The sequence below is a fragment of the Pseudophryne corroboree genome, chromosome 6 (assembly GCF_028390025.1).
Source record: "Pseudophryne corroboree isolate aPseCor3 chromosome 6, aPseCor3.hap2, whole genome shotgun sequence".
In the NCBI taxonomy this organism is placed as follows: domain Eukaryota; kingdom Metazoa; phylum Chordata; class Amphibia; order Anura; family Myobatrachidae; genus Pseudophryne; species Pseudophryne corroboree.
Window position 1 is genome coordinate 296,559,320 of NC_086449.1, and position 19,203 is coordinate 296,578,522.

The window sequence follows — 19,203 nt, forward strand, 5'->3', positions numbered from 1 at the left end:
CTGCTATATATATATATATATATATATATATATATATATATATATATATATATATAACGCGATTAGTCCTGCACTCACATCAAAAAATATTAACAACTGTGGGGTGCTCCTAGTGGGGGTCTCCCTCAACAGGTGAGCCCACAATATATAGAACAGAGTCCAACAATGTGGAGGTGCACTCATCCAATTACAATAGTTCCAGCAGCTTCAAATTTTTTACAGAAACTTTATTGTAGTCGATATCAGGCTTATTTTGGTCGACGTTTCGATCCTCACTTTGGGATCTTTATCAAGACAAGCTTCCATTTATACACAATAATTAGAAAGCGTCACATATAGATTACTACAAGAAAACAAACAAAAAAAATATAAGTATACATACATTGCATAAAAAACAAAAAACAAAAACATTAACGGACTCTCATACCCCAATACCATAACTCACAATAATCGCCCAATATAGGTCATATGGAAATTGCCAGGTCTCAGTCCACCGTCACCATGCACTAACCGTGTCACCGTGGGCGTGTGCCACCAGGGCCTATTGCATAATGTTCACACTATATATATATATATATATATATATATATATATATATATATATATATATATATATATAATATAACACATTTCAGGGAGATTGTGAAAGTAACTCCTATCAGCGCGGGCATGAGCCACTACATCTGAAAGGCGTGTCATGACAATGACTTTCATCCAAATGTAAATGAGCCCCAAAGTTAAACCCAGTACTCATCAGCAGATGTGGGGAGAGATGTATGCTGAGCGAACCGCTCAGCACACATCTCTCCCCCCACTCAGCACAGCACGATGTGTACTGAGCGTGCGGGGGGAGACGGGGGGGCCGCTCATTTCACCCAGCGGGTTAAGTGAGCGACCTGCTATCTAGCACCAGCAATAGCGATGCTCGGGGTTGCGCATCGCTATCGCTGTGAGGGGTACACACGGAGTGATCGCTGCTTAAAATCTAAGCAATCTAGTCAGATTGCTTAGATTTTAAGCAGCGATCATTCCGTGAGTACCCCCCTTTAGTAAGATCTACTTGTTAAAGAAAAGACACCGATATTTTGCCGGATTTGCTCGTGTATTGGGGGTAATTCCAAGTTGATTGCAGAAAGAATTTTTTTTAGCAGTTGGGCAAAACCATGTGCACTGCAGGGGAGGCAGATATAATGTGCAGAGAGAGTTAGATTTGGGTGGGTTATTTTGTTTCTGTGCAGGGTAAATACTGGCTGCTTTATTTTTACACTGCAAATTAGATTGCAGATTGAACACACCACACCCAAATCTAACTCTCTCTGCACATGTTAAATCTGTCTCCCCTGCAGTGCACATGGTTTTGTCCAATTGCTACCAAAATTCCTGCTGCGATCAACTTGGAATTACCCCCATTGTGTTTTACAAGAGGTTCCATATACTGTAAGTGGCCATGAGATACTTTTAAAATGCATGTAGCCATAGGGATCATTGTGCCTTATAACCAATGCAGGGAAATTGCACTGATGATCCTATATGAATGTATGTATCTCTGATTTCTTTTCTTTTCCCCCAAGAATGTAACAGCTACATAATGGAGATAAGGTGCAATCAGGGAGATTGATGGACTATTCAGGGAGTCAGGGAGATTGCTACTATTTCAGGGAGTATCCTGCAGAATGAGGGAGGGTAGGCAACTATGAGCTGCTTGCGGTGCCGCGGGACCCTTTCAGGGGTGCCTCAGGTTGGTGTTCCAGCACCAATTCAAATTATTTATGGTCCATGTAATAGGCAAAACCAGTGCTGGTGGCTGCCAATCATAACATACAGTATGTAGACAAACAGAAGTAAATCTTGCCCCTCACCACACAATAGAACCTAAGGATGACATATTATAAACATAATTTACTTCATTTAATATTTCTTCTAAAGTTCTCAATAAAAAACTTTTGGCCTATGGGTGCCATGAGAAAAATTCTGATTCTCTATGGCGCCGTGATTCAAAAAGTTTGAGAACCACTGTAATATAGTGCACTGCAGTGTATTTTGGTGGATCTTTGAATGCTGCAAGAAAACTATAAAAACTTAGTTTTTTTTATCAGAAGAGTGTAGGTTTCCAAAAAACATGTTTATAGTGTCTTACTTACAAAACTTGTCTTACAGCTGAGAATCAGTAGAAGTCCTAGGGTATGCAAACATTCTGCAAAATAGGCCTGTAGGGACCCCACTAATATGAAATAGTTTAATTGTCTTTTTTTCTATTCCTGACTGCTGCTTTTGCTCCTGACAGGTTGTTTGAGCTGAAGATGGAGCAGGAACAGTATCAGACAGAGATCAGAGACCTGCAAGAACAGCTGTCGGAGATGCATGATGAATTGGACAGCGCAAAGCGCTCCGTTGATGATGATGATGGGGAGAGGGAGGCTTTGATAGAGGTCAGTTCATATAGATCATAATGTAGTTATAATGAATAAATATATATAATATATATAAAGCGTGTGTAGAAGGCGGCACTCAAACAGACTCAGGAATGCAGATAATTAGGTCATTTATTGGACCAAAGCGGACGACATGTTGCGGGGCGAGACCCCCGTCCTCAGGGCCAAACAGCAAGTTTGGCCCTGAGGACGGGGGTCTCGCCCCGAAACATGTCGGCCGCTTTGGTCCAATAAATGACCTAATTATCTGCATTCCTGAGTCTGTTTGAGTGCCGCCTTCTACACACGCTTTACATAGTGACCTAGAGTCACCAGGAGGGCACCGCAGCAATTACTTCATAAGGTTCATTGGAGTGCTGGGCTCTGGATATCTTCTTTTTATTTATATACATATATATATATATATATATATATATATATATATATATATATATGTGTATTTGCAATATGAGACAATAGAATTGTATTTATAATATACATTTGGTATGATTATAATACACAGTTGGGGGCAGTTATGATGTCAGGGGGTCACACATGTACCAGTTAGCAGATGTATTGTACAGTACTAGCCTCCATAATAGAATACATCCCTGCATGGGTGTATTTTTACAATAGCGAGTTAGTCTGGTAAATGTTTCGCTATGTTATCAAACACACGATGCTGGAATATTTTTATTTATTTTTTTCTCTTGTTGAAAAGATATGCTTGAGATACAATATGTAGATACAGCATGTACTGCATCAGGTATATTTGGTATGCTGGCTGTCATATAGATTTTTGATTGTATACTACAGATGTGTGCTCATACTGTACATCATTGCTGCAGTTGCACCAAACAGCCCCTCTCGTCGCACCTGGGCCCGTGAAACTGCTAGCATCAGGTATCTGTTTTTGCAAAAATGCGTCAAAGTCTGCATTTGCATACAAAGGGCCACGATGCAGTGACCACGGCTTTTTTCCATGCAAAGTTCCATTGTGTGTTGTATATAGACTAAGGGGTCTGTGTACTAAGCCTTGGACGGAGATAAAGTGGACAGAGATAAAGTACCAGCCAATCAGCTCACAACTGTCATTATTCAAAGACAGCCTGTGACATGGCAGTTAGGAGCTGATTGGCTGGTACTTTATCTGCGTCCATTCTATCTCATCCAATGCTTAGTAAATAGACCCCTCAGTCACACATGGATATACAGATGGAGCCACGGTCATCTTGGCTTCTCTGCTGCGCCTAGGTGCACCATGGTTTATTAGCATAAGCCTTTCATCTATAGTTCTCAGCTGCAATACAATACAAAGAGAACCATACAGCAGGGGATTAAGTCCGACTGCCCTGGCTCAATTAATCCATTTAAAGTCAAAGATGAAGAGGGCTCCATCTGTACTATTCAAGTGTTGCATAGCAGATTAATCAGCACAGTCTCCTGGTGTATCCTAGTCGTATCACGCTTGCGAGTAAGATGCATTTTCAGCAGAAAAGTTGCCAGACGCTAGCAGAGTTGCACAGGACCTGCAGCTCACTCGCGCTAGGCATCTTGTGCTGCGTGGCGTATTGAGGCCAGATGTATGAAGACACATCTGTATGAGGTTTTCTCTTTAGGACTGTACTGTGGAATGTTTGCAAATCAATACTTAGAAATAATTAAAAAGTGCAATTTACTTCCAGTATTCTAAAATTCTACTTTTTTCATGGATACTGTGTCTTTCTCTCTTTGAGTATACAGGTAGTTTTGCTCACATTTAATAGTCCCACAGGCTTTGTAGGGCGTAAATAATAAAAAAGTAACACTAGGAACCTATTTTCACAGTTAATTGTGTATCAAACCTTATAGCAGGGACGGGGAACCTTTTTTCTACCAAGGGCCATTTGGATATTTATAAAATCCTTTCCTTTGGGGGCCACACAAAAATTATCAACTTAAAAATTAGCCTGCCCCCCAGTAGTTATGCCCCTGTAGATATGCTCCCAATAGTTATGCTTCTTAGTGGTACTGTGTGTGCGCGCCGAAGGCACACATTGCAAAAAATGGGTGTGGCCAATTAAAATGCGATGTGATACACATATGTCCCCAATAGTGCTGTGCCAGATACATATATGCCGCCACAGTGCCAGATACACATTGCCCCACACATGCCCCCCACCCCACTATGCTGCTCACCACTGCTGATGTGTGCGTGTGTCAGGGGAGGAGAGCGCAGCGTGCGCCTCTCCTGCCCCTTAGTGCTCAGTCCGGCGGCGGCGTGTCTCAGCTGTCAGGGGCCAGGCAGGGAGAAGAGCACAGCTATGTCGGGTGGCGGCATGTAGGACCTCAAACCAGTCGCTGGTTCGTGAGCCAATCAGAGCTCACGATACAAGAGCGGTGGCTGGTTTGAGATCCAACACGCTGCTGCCGCCGGACATAGCTGCGCTCTCCTCCCTGCCCTGACAGCTGAGACATGCCGCCACCAGACTGAGCACAAAGGGGCAGGAGAGGAGCACGCTTCACTCTCCTCCTCTAACACACAGCAGCGGGCCGGAACAAGTAGCTTTGTGGGCCTTATGCGGCCCGCGGGCCGGAGGTTCCCCACCCCTTCCTTATAGGATCTAATAGACCTTTGCCATTGATAAATTCCAGAGTTGCTTGTCATCAAATTGGATGCCTGTCTATGAGGGCAGTTGTTTTTGAAAAGACTGTCTCTTACACTATGGGGGTCATTCCGAGTTGTTCGCTAGTTATTTTTTTCTCGCAACGGAGCGATTAGTCGCTAATGCGCATGCGCAATGTCCGCAGTGCGACTGCGTCAAGTAAATTTGCTATGCAGTTAGGAATTTTACTCACGGCATTACAAGGTTTTTTCTTCGTTCTGGTGATCGTAATGTGATTGACAGGAAGTGGGTGTTTCTGGGCGGAAACTGGCCGTTTTATGGGTGTGTGTGAAAAAACGCTGCCATTTCTGGAAAAAACGTGGGAGTGGCTGGAGAAACGGAGGAGTGTCTGGCCGAACGCTGGGTGTGTTTGTGACGTCAAACCAGGAACGACAAGCACTGAACTGATCGCACTGGAAGAGTAAGTCTCGAGCTACTCAGAAACTGCACAGAGAAGTCTTTTTCGCAATATTGCAAATCTTTCGTTCGCAATTTTGATAAGCTAAGATTCACTCCCAGTAGGCGGCGGCTTAGCGTGTGCAAAGCTGCTAAAAGCAGCTTGCGAGCGAACAACTCGGAATGACCCCCTATATTAGGGAATGACCGTATTTGCTACTAAACAGTGGTTTCTATTGTTCAAGTAGTTACTGGTAACAGAATAGTAATTGTTATTTCTCATATGTATTATGTTTTTAACCTAAGCTAATACAAATGTTTTGATAATGTATGTAGGTGGTGAGGTTGGGAACATTTTGCATAATGGAAGAATGCCCCTTTTTAGTATGAACTTTGATAAAAAATTAAACATTTTTTCCTTTTTGTTTTAAAAATCTATTTCAATGAACACTAGATGCATGAAGTGGTTGAATTCTGAAATAATATAGTGAAAACTTTACAGTTGCAAAAAAAAACCTCCAAAACAATAAAAAATAAAAACCAGTACAGTTATGCCCCTCTCACATGGCACAAATAAACCGGTCTATTGCCGTGTCAACGCGGGTAGAGGTGCGATAATTCCCGGATTAAAGTGCAGTGTGAACGGGTCTATGTGACCTGGGACCCGTTCACACTATAGGGACAGGCGGTGCTTGGAGATGATCGGATCTCCAGGTACCGCCTCCACACACGACACCGGGTTGATGCCGCAAGTCTGAAAGAGCTCAGTGGCAAACGCAGTATTTCTAGAGGGGGGTTTCCAAATGTAATCCACAATGTCCCACTCTGCAGAACATGGAATACAGTATTAACATTTAACACTATAGATGGTCTATAGTATAGACTGTATTAAAACATATTTAAATAATATAAATAAGATAAGTGGACAGGAAAAGGTTAAACATACTATAATAAATACACAAACCTAATAGAACCAGTACTGCACTTTCTAAGCACATATTCTCCCACCTCATGGTAAGGCTTCTATCTCTTCTTCCTGGTAGCTACTCTCTGATACAGTGCAATAATTGAGGACTCAGAACCATACACAGCAAACTTGGTAGAAGAAGCTGCTACCACCGGGCATGTGCAGCAGCTCTGCTCTGTCTCTTAACCTGCATGATGTGGCAGCAGCTCTATTAATTGAATTATATACCATTGCTATTATTGTCATATTTTGAGCCACTTGCCAAGAGGAAGGGGACTTCAAGGCAACAGGAAACCCCCCCTGCGTTTGCCTATGGGGCTGTCAAGCGGGTCGCACACTGGAAGAACTTGTGTAGAAGTTCCATGCGCGACCCACCTTTAGGGATGTGAAAGCGGTATTAGTAGAGACAGTTTTACTAGGCTTAATATTATTTCCTGGTATCTAGAGATTACAGATTTCATGTTTGTGCCCATGTTATTCTTCAGGCCTGGGTTATGGTAATATTCTCTTAAGGATTCATTTGGAAGGTTTTATATTAATCTTATGCTGTAAAATAAACCCCCTTGCAGTTCTTTGAGTGTTATTTTTCATTTATGGTGATTTAAATTCTTAGGAGCTCATACACATGAAACAAGGAGCCCAAGAGCTGTTAATTGTGAAAGAAGAACTAGAGGACCTGTTAAAGAAGAGAGAACGTGAACTCACTGCCTTAAAGGGAGCACTGAAAGAAGAGGTATCCACCCATGATCAGGAGATTGATAAACTTAAGGACAAATATGAGAGAGAGCTGAAGAAGATTCGAGAGAGTCTGGATAAGGCAATTAAGGTGAATAATAGTGTTATTACTTCTCAATTATTTTTATTTATTGGTGTCACATTTGTTCATGCAGCTTTGTATTCCCTCTATAGTCAGTGCATATAACTGTCTGCGCTTCACTCTGCAAAACTGGCATTTCTATAATGGGTGCAATATGTGCAGTGTTTTATTACGCACCTTTCCGAAGTCCTGCGTCAGAGCTGCAGCCGCAGTAAAAAACACAGGCAAGGTGGCCGCTGTGCACACGCAATAGTGATTAGTCTCCAGAACATGGCGGCTGACATGTTTCCGGAGACCCATGCATGCGCAGTAGACTCTGGCACAATGCCAGAGTCTACTGCGCCGTGGAGAGACGGGGAACCACCCGGAGTCTGCACACGGGCCCCCTCCTCTGTTAATATGTCCCTACTCAGCAGTGTGGATTTTAATCCATTTACGGAACCAAATCTAAACTAACCTGCAGTTTAATGTGAAACTGCTCCTACAAAGTGATCTGAAGAGAAGACCAAGGCAAGTATAACTTCATGTACTCAATCTTATGGTATAACATCTGGTTGTGAAAGTAGCAGTTGTTATCATTAGCACATATTTGTATCCGCCCTATCTGTGGTGCAAGAGGTCTGTCTGAAGTCTGGTGGATCTCTGAATAGCCTGGAATTCTGTCTTTATACCCATGGAACACTTGTGTTCCAATGTGTAAATGCCTAGTTACACCCACTGAGCTGTAAGTGGACATACGACTCTGAGTGACCCATAATTGCTCTGTGTTATGTATGCAGGACCTTAGTTGATAAATAGAGTCTACAGTTTTGTTGTGTTCCTGATGATTTATGCACTATTAGTCTTGAGGGATTTATAGATTATTCCAAAGAGAAGAACAGAAACCTACAGACTTAAATCTGATATATAATAACTGAGACATATCTAATTGTTCTAGAGATCTGCTGAGAGCTGAATAGTTAAACTTCAAAAATGGAAAAAAATAATCTATTTAGCCGGTGACTCCTCTAACATGCCACTTACACTGCTCACTGCGTTCCTGCTCACATGTTAAATACACTTTATTATATCTTATCTTGTGTACCTAGAAATGCTAAGCATGCGATTAGAGGTTCTTCAAAAACATTGAGCAAGAACTGGGTGAGTCTCCGAATGTTCACTCTGAGACATTACAAAAACCGCAGCTGACATTGAATACTCAGCAGAGCTCAACATAATATTCATGTGTGTAACCTTGTTATGACCAAGAAGCACCGTACATTAACAGGAGTTTTCACATTGAATAATATGATTTTATAACAGAAATTGGAAAAACACATTGATTTGCAAATGACAAAGTGGCAATGTGAGCCAGAAACATAGAGAGCTTTCCTGAGCCCTGGTAATGAAGGGTGTGTGGTCTAAGCATGAGAAGTGTGGCCATGGACCCTTTAAAAATAGATCTAGAAATCCGTTTCTATTCCCTGTGAAACGGCGCTGGCCTGTACAGGGGCACAAGAGCCAGGGTCATCCAGGAAGGGGGTGCGATTGGACTCTGAGCTTAGCAGCAGCAACCTCCTTGGACCTATTTCAGCCCAGCAAGCAGCAGCATGTGCTGGGCTGAGGAGAGGGGCAGGTGCCTGTGATAGGTAAGTATGGTGTGGGGACCCAGCTGTGCCCCTTCAAAAAGCTCAGGTAATTAGTGCCCAAACCCCTACCCCCACATCCCCTGTCCTCCGTCCCCACCGCCCCCGACACATGCCACTGATGGGAGTAAGCGGTTGGATAGGAGTCGGAGCCAGTCATCCAGCTTTGAATGATATACTTCAGGTTGGAGATACAGATGTGTCCTGTTGCAGCCTTGCTGCATTTGTTACCATGATGAGTACGCATTGTGGTGGCTCTATGCTGCAGGTGGCCACGGGACTCCCATTCAAATGAACGGATTGGTGGTGCGAGCATACGCATATACACCCGCAAATCTCGGGAGCTGTATGCCAACAGTATATAAGGACACATCTGTAGAAAGAAAATTTCTGCTTTGTTGCTCATTTCCCCTAAGCAGGTGCAAGAACATACACATACAGATGTGTCCTCATACATAAAGCCTCAATATACCACACAGCGTGAGATGCCTGGCAAGAGTGAGCCGTCGGGTCCTGTGCAACTCTGCTAAAGTTGGGCGTCTTTTTTGCTGAAAATGTGACTAGAATGCATCAGGAGACTGAGCTGATTAAATTGATATGTGACACTTGTATATTGTGTGTGTCTGTATAGGAAAAGCGTATTATTATGTGTGTGTGTGTGTGTGTGTGTGTGTGTATATATATATATATATATATATATATATATAAAAAAATATGGCACCACACTGTACACCAGAAGTAGAGAAATTGCCACTTACTCAGTAAAATCACATTTACATGATATTTCAATACAGCTCTACTCATGATTGCAAAGATATAATAACCTAACCTGTCTTATTCTTAAAAAACTGCTTCATTAGTACACGTGGACTAGATGATTATATTGGTATAAAGTAAACCCTGGAACTCTTGGTTATTCATTAACTTGCTCTCTGTGTTGTAGCTGTATGAAAGCCTTTCAGGTTTAGCTTTAGGTTACAAATCATCACAGATCTTTATAATGCACCTTTCCAAATAATTTTGTGCCAAACATGTACAGGTCTTAGTAAAATAACTAATACTTGTGCATAAAAAAGGTGATTGCTTAAAGGTGACCAACTTAGTCATTTACAACCAAAAAGTACAGCTATCTGCCTGATGGTACGATTATATCAAATCATTTAGATCTTGGTCGTGTCACGCCTTTTTTGCCACCATTCCCCATGACCTCCCACAAAGGTCCCTGCGTGTCAATCACTTTGCGAATAAATCCTCCCTGCGACCTTCATCTCTAGTGACTCTACGCACATGCGCAGTGTGACCGTGTTGCCTACGCAGTCGTCCGATAATCAACTCCACAAATATTGGCACTGCGTACAACTCTGAATCAGGCCCTACTGTATGTTCAATGATAGTTTACAATCCCGAATGCCGGTCTGTAGTCCGTATAAAAACCAGGTCACATGCTGAATCGTTGTCCTAAATATACACAATGAGAGAGTGAGGATTTTGTGCTGTTGACTTTGGAATGTACAATTTCCACATTCACTTTCTCTTTTGATGGTATTGACTTCAATCTAAGTGTTGGCCTAAGAGTTTGTAAAGAACATTGTGTAACGCTGAAGTCTAATGAGCTAATCTTTTCAGCTATCCATTCAGTGTTGTTGGTTTTGACCTGATAATTCCCTGGAATGAGAGCACATTCTAAACTTTCTAAGAAATGGAACCATGTCAGCGACCCATTGCTGATTATCTGCTTCATAAAGGGGCTTTTATTTGCATTTTATCATCCACTCTGTCCTTTGTTGTGGTGCTTTCTGTCTGCTAAAGGATTACTGGTTATTCTGTTTGATACTAATTAATTATATATATTTAGACTGTGTCATAAGTGGAGAAACCAAAGTTTGATAAGCATATCCTGGAAAGCCTAATGTTTAATTGAGTATTTAATGTTATATATTTTAACAAGACTACAAAATTGTCAGCGATCTTCTTTACCCCATAAGTGAGATGCAATTTTTGTCAGTTTCCATGCCTTAGTTATTTGTAAGCTTTAGGTGTAAATGTGAGCCTTAGTGAATGACTGATTGGAACGAATATTTGCATGGGGTGACTTACTGTATATTTGTTTTGTGTGGGAGGGGGTTTAGTAGACTCTTTCCTACTCAATTAAGCTAATCTAGCGAAACTGTTGGCTATTGTACATGCTGATATGTAGCACTCCGGTCATTTTTGTTACTATCAGCCTATTTTCTGAATAATTGATTTTTAAGTGATATTTATTTATTTTTTGTTGAACAAACATTTTAGAAATGTAAATGACATCATGACTACTTTTGTAAATGGCGTCTCAACCCAGTGTTTGGTCAATGCAGAATGGAAACATTTATAAATGATATAGAGAAACACACTAGATAAAATAGCAATTTAGGCCAGAATACTTTATAAAGAGCCTCTAGTGTTATAAAAGCATGTTCCTAATGGGCTAATGGTCTGATTCAGAGGTGGATGCTAATTACATTGTTGTTGCGTCCTCGTACGTAAATGTGCATATGCTGCAGGAGGTGTCTTGTAAAAACAGACGTCTCCTGCCGGCTACTCTGCGTCTGAAGCCGCAGCATCTTATTCTCCTGCATGAACGTCGGATATCTGAGTAAACCTCAGGTTACTCAAAGTCCAGTGAAATCACGATGCCGGGGGCCAGTGAAGATACATCCTCAGACACAGCCACTGGTTTTAGCATGCCCAGAAAACTGGCCCGACATGCTACCATGTTCTGGAACGCTCCCAAACTCCAGCAGCTTATCAGACCAGTCATTCTGCGGCTTTTGGGACTACGGGTCAGATGTATTAGCTCCAATATGTAATTTGACAGTTATGAGCTTATTGTCTGGTGCGTTATCACCTTGCACTTATCACCGCTTTATCACTTATTTATGCCTTCTCCAGGCTTTATACATCTGTCCCAGTGTGACCTACGTTGCCGGACCAGGTCTGCACATGCACAGTGCAGCTCCTGCGCATGCCCAGATCTGCGTACATCGGCCAACTGTGAAAAAAATCACTATAGCAGCCACACCTGACTCAGCCCCTTAAGTGATACTCTCCTACTCTTTCGCAAATTGTGATTTTTCAGGCAGTCCGCCGCACCCAGAAAAGTGTCCAGATCTTCCTAGTGAAGCAGGCAGGATGAGGAGATTATATCTGGTATTTACCCGACCGCCTCATTTAGCCCTGCCCCCTGCCAGCAGACCCGCAAATTGTGGCAGCCTGGCCCTGCCTCCCTGAAGTGGCCCACAGTGTCTCCTCTTTAGGCTTCTCCCAGAAAGGAGAAATGAAAAGTAGTTAAGTATGTGTTGGGTAGATAATGCCGGCGGTCAGAAGACTGACTGCGGCATCACAATACTTGGAATCCCGACATGGGGAGATAAGTTTACTTACCTTACCCCAATGCATCCCTAACATTCTCTCCCCCCAGCCTAAACCTACGGCTCCCCCCCCTTCCTCCCCTCTCATCGCAGCTTAACCCTCCCCGGTGGTGCCTAAACCTAACCCCCTCTTTCCCACAACCAAAACTTAACCCTCCCTTCCCTGCAGCCTAACCCACCCCGGTGGTGCCTAAACCTAACTCTCCTTCCTGAAGCCTAATCCTAACCCTCCCCATGCAGCCTAAACCTAACCTCCCCTCTCTGCGGCTTACCTGCCTCGCGGCCCGGGCCATGCTCATTTCGGATCCCAGTGGTCGGGATTCCGGCACCAGGATGGTGTGCTCCTTGTCAGGATGCTGGTGCCAGCATTTCGATCAGTGTCTAGATTTCTGCGTCTGTATTGTGACTGCCGGGATCCCGACCGGATCCCATAAGTATGCCTTGAGTACAGTTACCTACTCTTTCTGCATCTCCTCATATGTTGATTACATTGTATATAAACTTTTATAATTTGTTTCTTTATACTTTTTTTTTGTGTGCTTACTTTTACATTTTGTTGTACATTAAAAGTAAATATACACACATCATTTTGTGACAACATATTTATTAATGTTTTACAGTTTGGTTTTCCTAGAATCCTTTAGTGCCAGTTATATCCAACATTTATTGAGCAGGTTATAACTGCCCTCATACAGTAGTTGCTTCTCTGTAAATGTCTGTGAAGGTTGTTTGGGTGAGAAGCGGAACAGTAGATAATGCTGCTTGTCCGGCCTCGCTCTCTTTAGCATGTAAACAAAGGCCAGCCTACAGCAGAGTGCTTACTAATTAGTAAAAATTTTTTTGTAATTTCAGAGAAAAGAAGATTGTCTGATTAAATATGTGTCAAGTAATTTACATTTTTAGTCTGCAAAACAAATGAGCCAGTCTCCACTTCTCTTCGTATAGAAAGAATAGTTGCGGACAGGGAGGGGGGTTGTAATATTAACGCTCTTCATTTTTTCTCCTAAAATAGCCTTGATGCTAAAACAAGGCTGAAATTGCTGAATAACTGCTTTGACACAATCATTAGCATATTTTAACAAGTCATTTTATCTTCGGGCTTGGTGAAGGAGGACAATAATCTTATTGACTCTGTGGAGTAATTAATGGCTTCTGATAATGTGTTTTTATTCACAAAGGATATTCTCATTAATATCTTATCTTATTTTATATAAGCTTTGGGGAAAAAATGGGTTCTTTTCCATTCCACGCAAGCTTTTTCTTAATTCCACTTAGCATGAAATCAGTCTTTAGTAGTTATGACCTTTATGGTTTGAAGAACAAGTAAAGCCACTAGCTGACATTGTATATTAAAGGGTAAGGGAAGTAATATGCTTTAAATATACGTCCGGTGTAATGGTTAGCATTACAGGATGCAGTGAGGATTCCGACGGTCAGGATCCCGGCACTCAAAAAAACAACGCTGGAATCCCGTCCGCATCTGAAACACCGGCGTCGACATCCAGATAGGACTCCGGATCCCGGTGTGTCTAAATACCGATGCCCGGAATCCCGATCCCTCTTTCAGCGGGACGTGATTGTGTCCCGCACACGCGCGGGGAGGAGTTAGGTTTAGCCATCAGAAGGGGGGTTCAGGGATGGGAAGTTTAGGATTAGGTGCTGGGCAGGGAGAGTTAGGGTTAGGCACCTAGCAGGGAGGGTTAGGTTTAGGCAGCGGGAAAAGGAGGGTTAAGGTTAGGCACCAAGTGGGGAGGATTAGGGTTAGGCACCACCGGGGAGGGTTAGGGTTTGGCACATACAAGGGAGGGTTAGGGTAGGGTAAAGGTGAGGGTTTGGGGGCTTAATGCGGGGCTGTCGGGATTCTGATGGATGGGATACCTGTCCATCGGCAAATCATACTGAACCCAGCATTACAGCCTAACAGTGCAGAGGTCATGAGTTTGATTCCCGCCATGACCCTAAGTGTGTGGAGTTTGTATATTCTCCCCGTGCCTGTGTGGATTTTCTCAGAGTACTCCGTTTTCCTCCCACACTCCAAAAATATACCAGTAGGTTAATTGGCTCCCAACAAAAAATGAACCATAGTATTTGTGTTCATGTACATGTGTATAGGGCAGATGGGCCAAGTGGTTCTTATCTGCCGTCACATTCTATGTTTTATGGAGTGTTTTGTTTGACTGTAGCAATTATTAATGATCTAGTTCAGCAGCAGAGGTCCTCTCTGCGGACGCTCCAGGCCGGTGCATGCACAGTAAAGGCATACCTGCCATGTGTCATTCTTGGGATCAGTGTGTGTGGATGATTTTACATAATATTGTTTTAACATGGCTTCAAATAAAACCGTTTTAAGTAGTTACAGGTTTTCTAGATGACAATTGATCCCAATTGAGAGATGGTGTACAGTTAAACTTGTATAAAGAATGTTAAATAAAATCACAACAAACACTGTGGAGAGAGTGCTTAGCATAGTCTTATGTGGGTGGCCTAACAGTTAAGTTAGTGCGTTAATGTACAGTATATTTCATGTTGGGCGACAGTCTAGGGGTTAGCAGTATATGGCCAGTATATCAGTGTGACTGGTTTCTGCATCCTAGTCACACCGCTCCTTCTAAGCAACTAAACCATCATGTTTAAGGGATTACTTCCCTGGCTGGTTTACATTACTCACATACATTTTAAGTTCCAGGTATGCTGAATGAGGTTGACCACACATGTTTGTTTATCCCCTGGGTAATAAACCTTTCAGCATGTGTCTTTGTTCTGACAGAAAGTGATCAATGTATTTGTTGCCCTGATCAATTACTCTAATGAAGTGAGTAGACTGGATGAATAAAATACATTGTTAGACTCAGGGGGCCCTTATGTACTGCCTGCCAAGTTAAATTGCCCCATTAAACATATGTACTTGTAGTACTTTTTGATAATTGTATAATATTGTTTCCCCAATAGCTGTTCCATTACTCATCCGTGTCGTCTGTGAACTTTAACTCCCATACAGGGGGTGTTACTAGAAATTACTGGGGTCCATAGCAGTATTTTCCAGTGGTCCTCTGCCTCATGCCTACATAGTAGTGACTAATACACCGTAATACACTAATGAACTCTTTACCAGTCTGACACAAGTATCTGAACTACAAATACATTTCTGTTATCCTCAGCCACTGCCACATTGCTAAATCAATATACAGCCAGACTGATGAGGACCAGGAGAGACATGCTATTTTCTTCTTTTCTCATGGCCCTCAGAGCTGCATGGGTTGATATACCTATAAACAGGGCTGCCATCATAAATTGTGGGGCCCGGGACTGACAAAATAGTCAGGCCCCACCCCTCCTTATCGTTACACAGTTTAAAAAAAAAATTGCAGCTCGGTACAAACTGCTTGGATCACAGGGCTTATAGATGCACGTGAATGAAGCGCACTTGGGTAAAGCCCACCAAACAGTACAATTTACAGCACAGTACAGCGCAGCATACAGCAGCGTGCCCCCTATACAGCAGAACACAGCCACTTGTTAGTCTGGAAACAGCACAGCCAATACATCAGAGTATAGCGCAGCACACAGCAGCGTGCAGTATGCTCCTGTACACAGTCAGTGACTGTGTATGGGGGCACAGTGCACGCTACTGAATGCTATGCTACACTCTGCTGTATTGGCTGTGCTATGTATCTATATCTATCTATATATGATGAGAAGATATATACTGCGCTGCACCTACAAATATGTAACGAAAGATAAAGCCAGAAAATACAAAAGGGGGTATTTGAGAAGAATCGTTGCAGCTGTATCTAGGGGATGTAGTTATATGACTGGCAGTCAGGAGTCCGCCGGTCACATTACCTCCCCCTACATCCCGGCTGCTGAGAATCCCAACACTTGCTCCCCCATCCCCCCTGCCGGCATTCTGTGGCCGGGATCCCGGCGTCAGAATGCCGACCGCCGGGATCCCAAACGCCCGCTTCCCGATAAACACCCGTATTTAGGGGTGTCCCAATCCCAATATTATTATTATTACATTTTATTTATAAGGCACTACAAGTGTTCGCAGTGCCTTACAAAGGGCATACAATAGAACAGTACAGGGTGCCTAGATGGCTAACATCCCTACCTCTACTAACTTTGGCCTCACAAATGGAACAAATGCTTTCACAAACATTGTCAGGATTTGGTTAAAAAAAATAATAATCCCACACCGAAGTGGTGGCTTTTTTGGTCTTATGCCCAGGCATCACAATGGCATTCTTTATATCATGGCAACACCTGCAACCACTGGTGGCTGATTTACACAAACAACATCATCATCATCATCCTCACTGTCAAATAGTACACACATCTCCCCCTCATCCTGTCACACTTTTTCACACGAATCCCCAATTTCCATTATGTCCGCATCCAGGGGTGTATCTAGGGGTCTGAGCACCCCTGGCAAAGTAAGGGACTGGCGCCCCCCCCCCCCCCCCCCCCATTTGATATAGGGAAAGTGCGTGTAACTCTGTGTGTGTGTGTGTGTGTGTGTGTGTGTGTGTGTGTGTGTGTGTGTGTGTGTCCATGTGTATTATGTGAGGTTAGTTTTACACACTAGAGGGAGGGTTAGGGGGAGAGTTTTGATTAGGGTTACTTAAGTGTGGGGCCTCTGTTGGGATTCCGAGCAGTTGGGATGCCTGTGTCAGTATTTTTACTGCCGACATCCTTACTGCTGGTCTCCCATACCCAACCCGTCCCTGACAGAGGGTCACTGGGCACTGCATGGCACATATCACAGCATAACACAAGAGTGGGGTTGTGTCATCCTTACAGCACCCAGGAGTCCCCAGCATCTAGAGGAGCACCCCACCACCACAAACCCATCATCCAGAGTAGCACTGTCCCCCACAGACCCAGCACCCCTACACCTACCCCACACACATCCAGAATATAGAGTGACCATATTATCCCTTTTACCTGGGACGCTTATGGATTACACAGGTTCTGTGGCTGATTAAAACCAGCTGAAATGTAGGCTTGAAGTCAGCCAGCCACAGAACCAGTGTAATCCATAAGCGTCCCAGGTAAAAGGGATAATATGGTCACCCTCCAGGATAGCACCCCCCACAGAAGCACCAAATTGAGCACCTCCACACACACAGACCCAGCACCTACGAGACGCCCCCCTCTCCCCCCCCCCCCCCCTCGACCCAGCAAAGTACTCCCACGGCACCCACAGCACCCCCTACCCACAGGACCTTCCTATGTTTGCACAGATCCCAATCTCCATGCAGGTACACAGGCCAGTGGCTCTACTCAGCGGTGTGGCAGCTTACCTCGTCCAGGGCAGGGTGGGAGTGTTGCTGCTGGACAGGAAACCTGCACTCCTGGTTCTGGCATTGCTCCCTCCGCTCACCATTCTGTCCCTGCAGTGCTGCCACCACTTTCATCTTCCCGGACAGCACGCTGCCTCTGCGCATCCTCCTCCCTGACCCCTAGAACTCGGTTGTCTACCAGAGACCGCTCCGCCCACACACGTCCTCAACCGAGGACCCATGTCTGCTCCCAGTTGCTGCGCTGCGTTTTGAGCTACAGCAGCCAGCCATCCATGTGCCCCAAAACGGCAGCAGCTGGAGCCACTGTAAGGCGCCGGGGTCCGACACCGCGCAGCATTACAATAAAGAAACACTGCATAAACTACAGCTCCCAGCAGCCTTGCTTCTGTGAGCTGCGGCCGCAAGGGCTGCTGGGAGCTGTAGTTTCTGCAGCGTTTCTTTATTGAAATGCGGTGCGGTGCCGGACTCCAGCGCCTTACAGTGGCTCCAGCTCCTGCCTTCCGTGGTTGATGCCGGGGCAAGTGAGGAACTGGCAGGGGAAGGGGATACGAAGTGTATCTACCTCCTGGCCGCGAGTGGCACCATCGGGTGGCGCCCCTCCTTGGCTGGCGCCCCTGGCGAGTGCCATCCTGGCCAATAGGTAGATACGCCTCTGTCCGCATCATCACCATCACCATCTTTACTTGTACTGTTCCCCACATGTGCAGATGGTGCAGAAATGGAAAATATATTACTGTGGTTCCACCTTCACCCACAGTGTCGCACAATACGTGTATGAGTCAGAAATAGTAATGAAACGCTCCAGTTTAATCTCACCAACAGTGTCGCACAATACGTGTACGAGATGAGCATGAAAATTTATTAGTGTGGTACTATCTTCACCCACAGTGTCGCACAATACGTGTATGAGTATGAAAATATATTACCACCTTCACCCACAGTGTCGCACAATATGAGTCAGAAATAGTAATAAAACACTGTGTGGTTTAACTTCACCAACAGTGTCCCACAATCAGGGCCGGTTCTACACCTTGTGGCGCCCAGTGTGAAAGTTTCCACTGGCGCCCCCCCCCCCCCCCCCCCGCGCGCGCGCAGCAAAACAGTGTGCGCCGGAGGCGCGCATCAAAAAATAGGGGTGTGGCTTCATAAGGCAGGGGTGTGGCCACAGTTATGCCCCCAGATTTGCCCCAAGTAGTTGTGCCCCCCAGTTGATTTGCCCCCTGTAGCTATGCCCCCAGTAGATTTGTCCCCAGTAGTTGTGCCCCCTGTTTCTATGCCCCCAGTAGATTTGCCCCAGTAGTTGTGCCCCCTGTTGCTTTGCCCCCAGTAGTTGTGCCCCCTGTCGCTGTGCCCCCAGTAGTTGTGCCCTCTGTTGCTGTGCCCCCTGTCGCTGTGCCCCCAGTAGTTGTGGCCCCTGTCGCTGTGCCCCTTAGTAGCCGCTTACAAACACACACAAAATAATAAAAAACCCAATACTTACCACTGCCCCGCTCCTGCTTCCCGACCGCTGCTGCTGCTCCATCTGGCCTCCCGCGGCTCCTCACTATGGGAGAGACGTCATCACGTCTCTCCCATAGCAGCGCCGCACAGACACTAGAGGTCAATAATGACCTCTAGTGTCTGTCACTGGAG

At 44.4% G+C, this 19,203-nt stretch overlaps 1 protein-coding gene across 1 annotated transcript in view; it reads left to right on the forward strand.

The window, feature by feature from the left end:
- The window catches only part of CGNL1 (cingulin like 1), a 214,923-nt gene that overhangs the window by 90,625 nt on the left and 105,095 nt on the right, over window positions 1-19,203 (forward strand). The window contains exons 7-8 of the mRNA XM_063926164.1: window positions 2,285-2,429; window positions 7,033-7,245. Coding sequence (XP_063782234.1) covers window positions 2,285-2,429; window positions 7,033-7,245 — 358 coding nt within the window. The remainder of the gene's footprint in view (window positions 1-2,284; window positions 2,430-7,032; window positions 7,246-19,203) is intronic.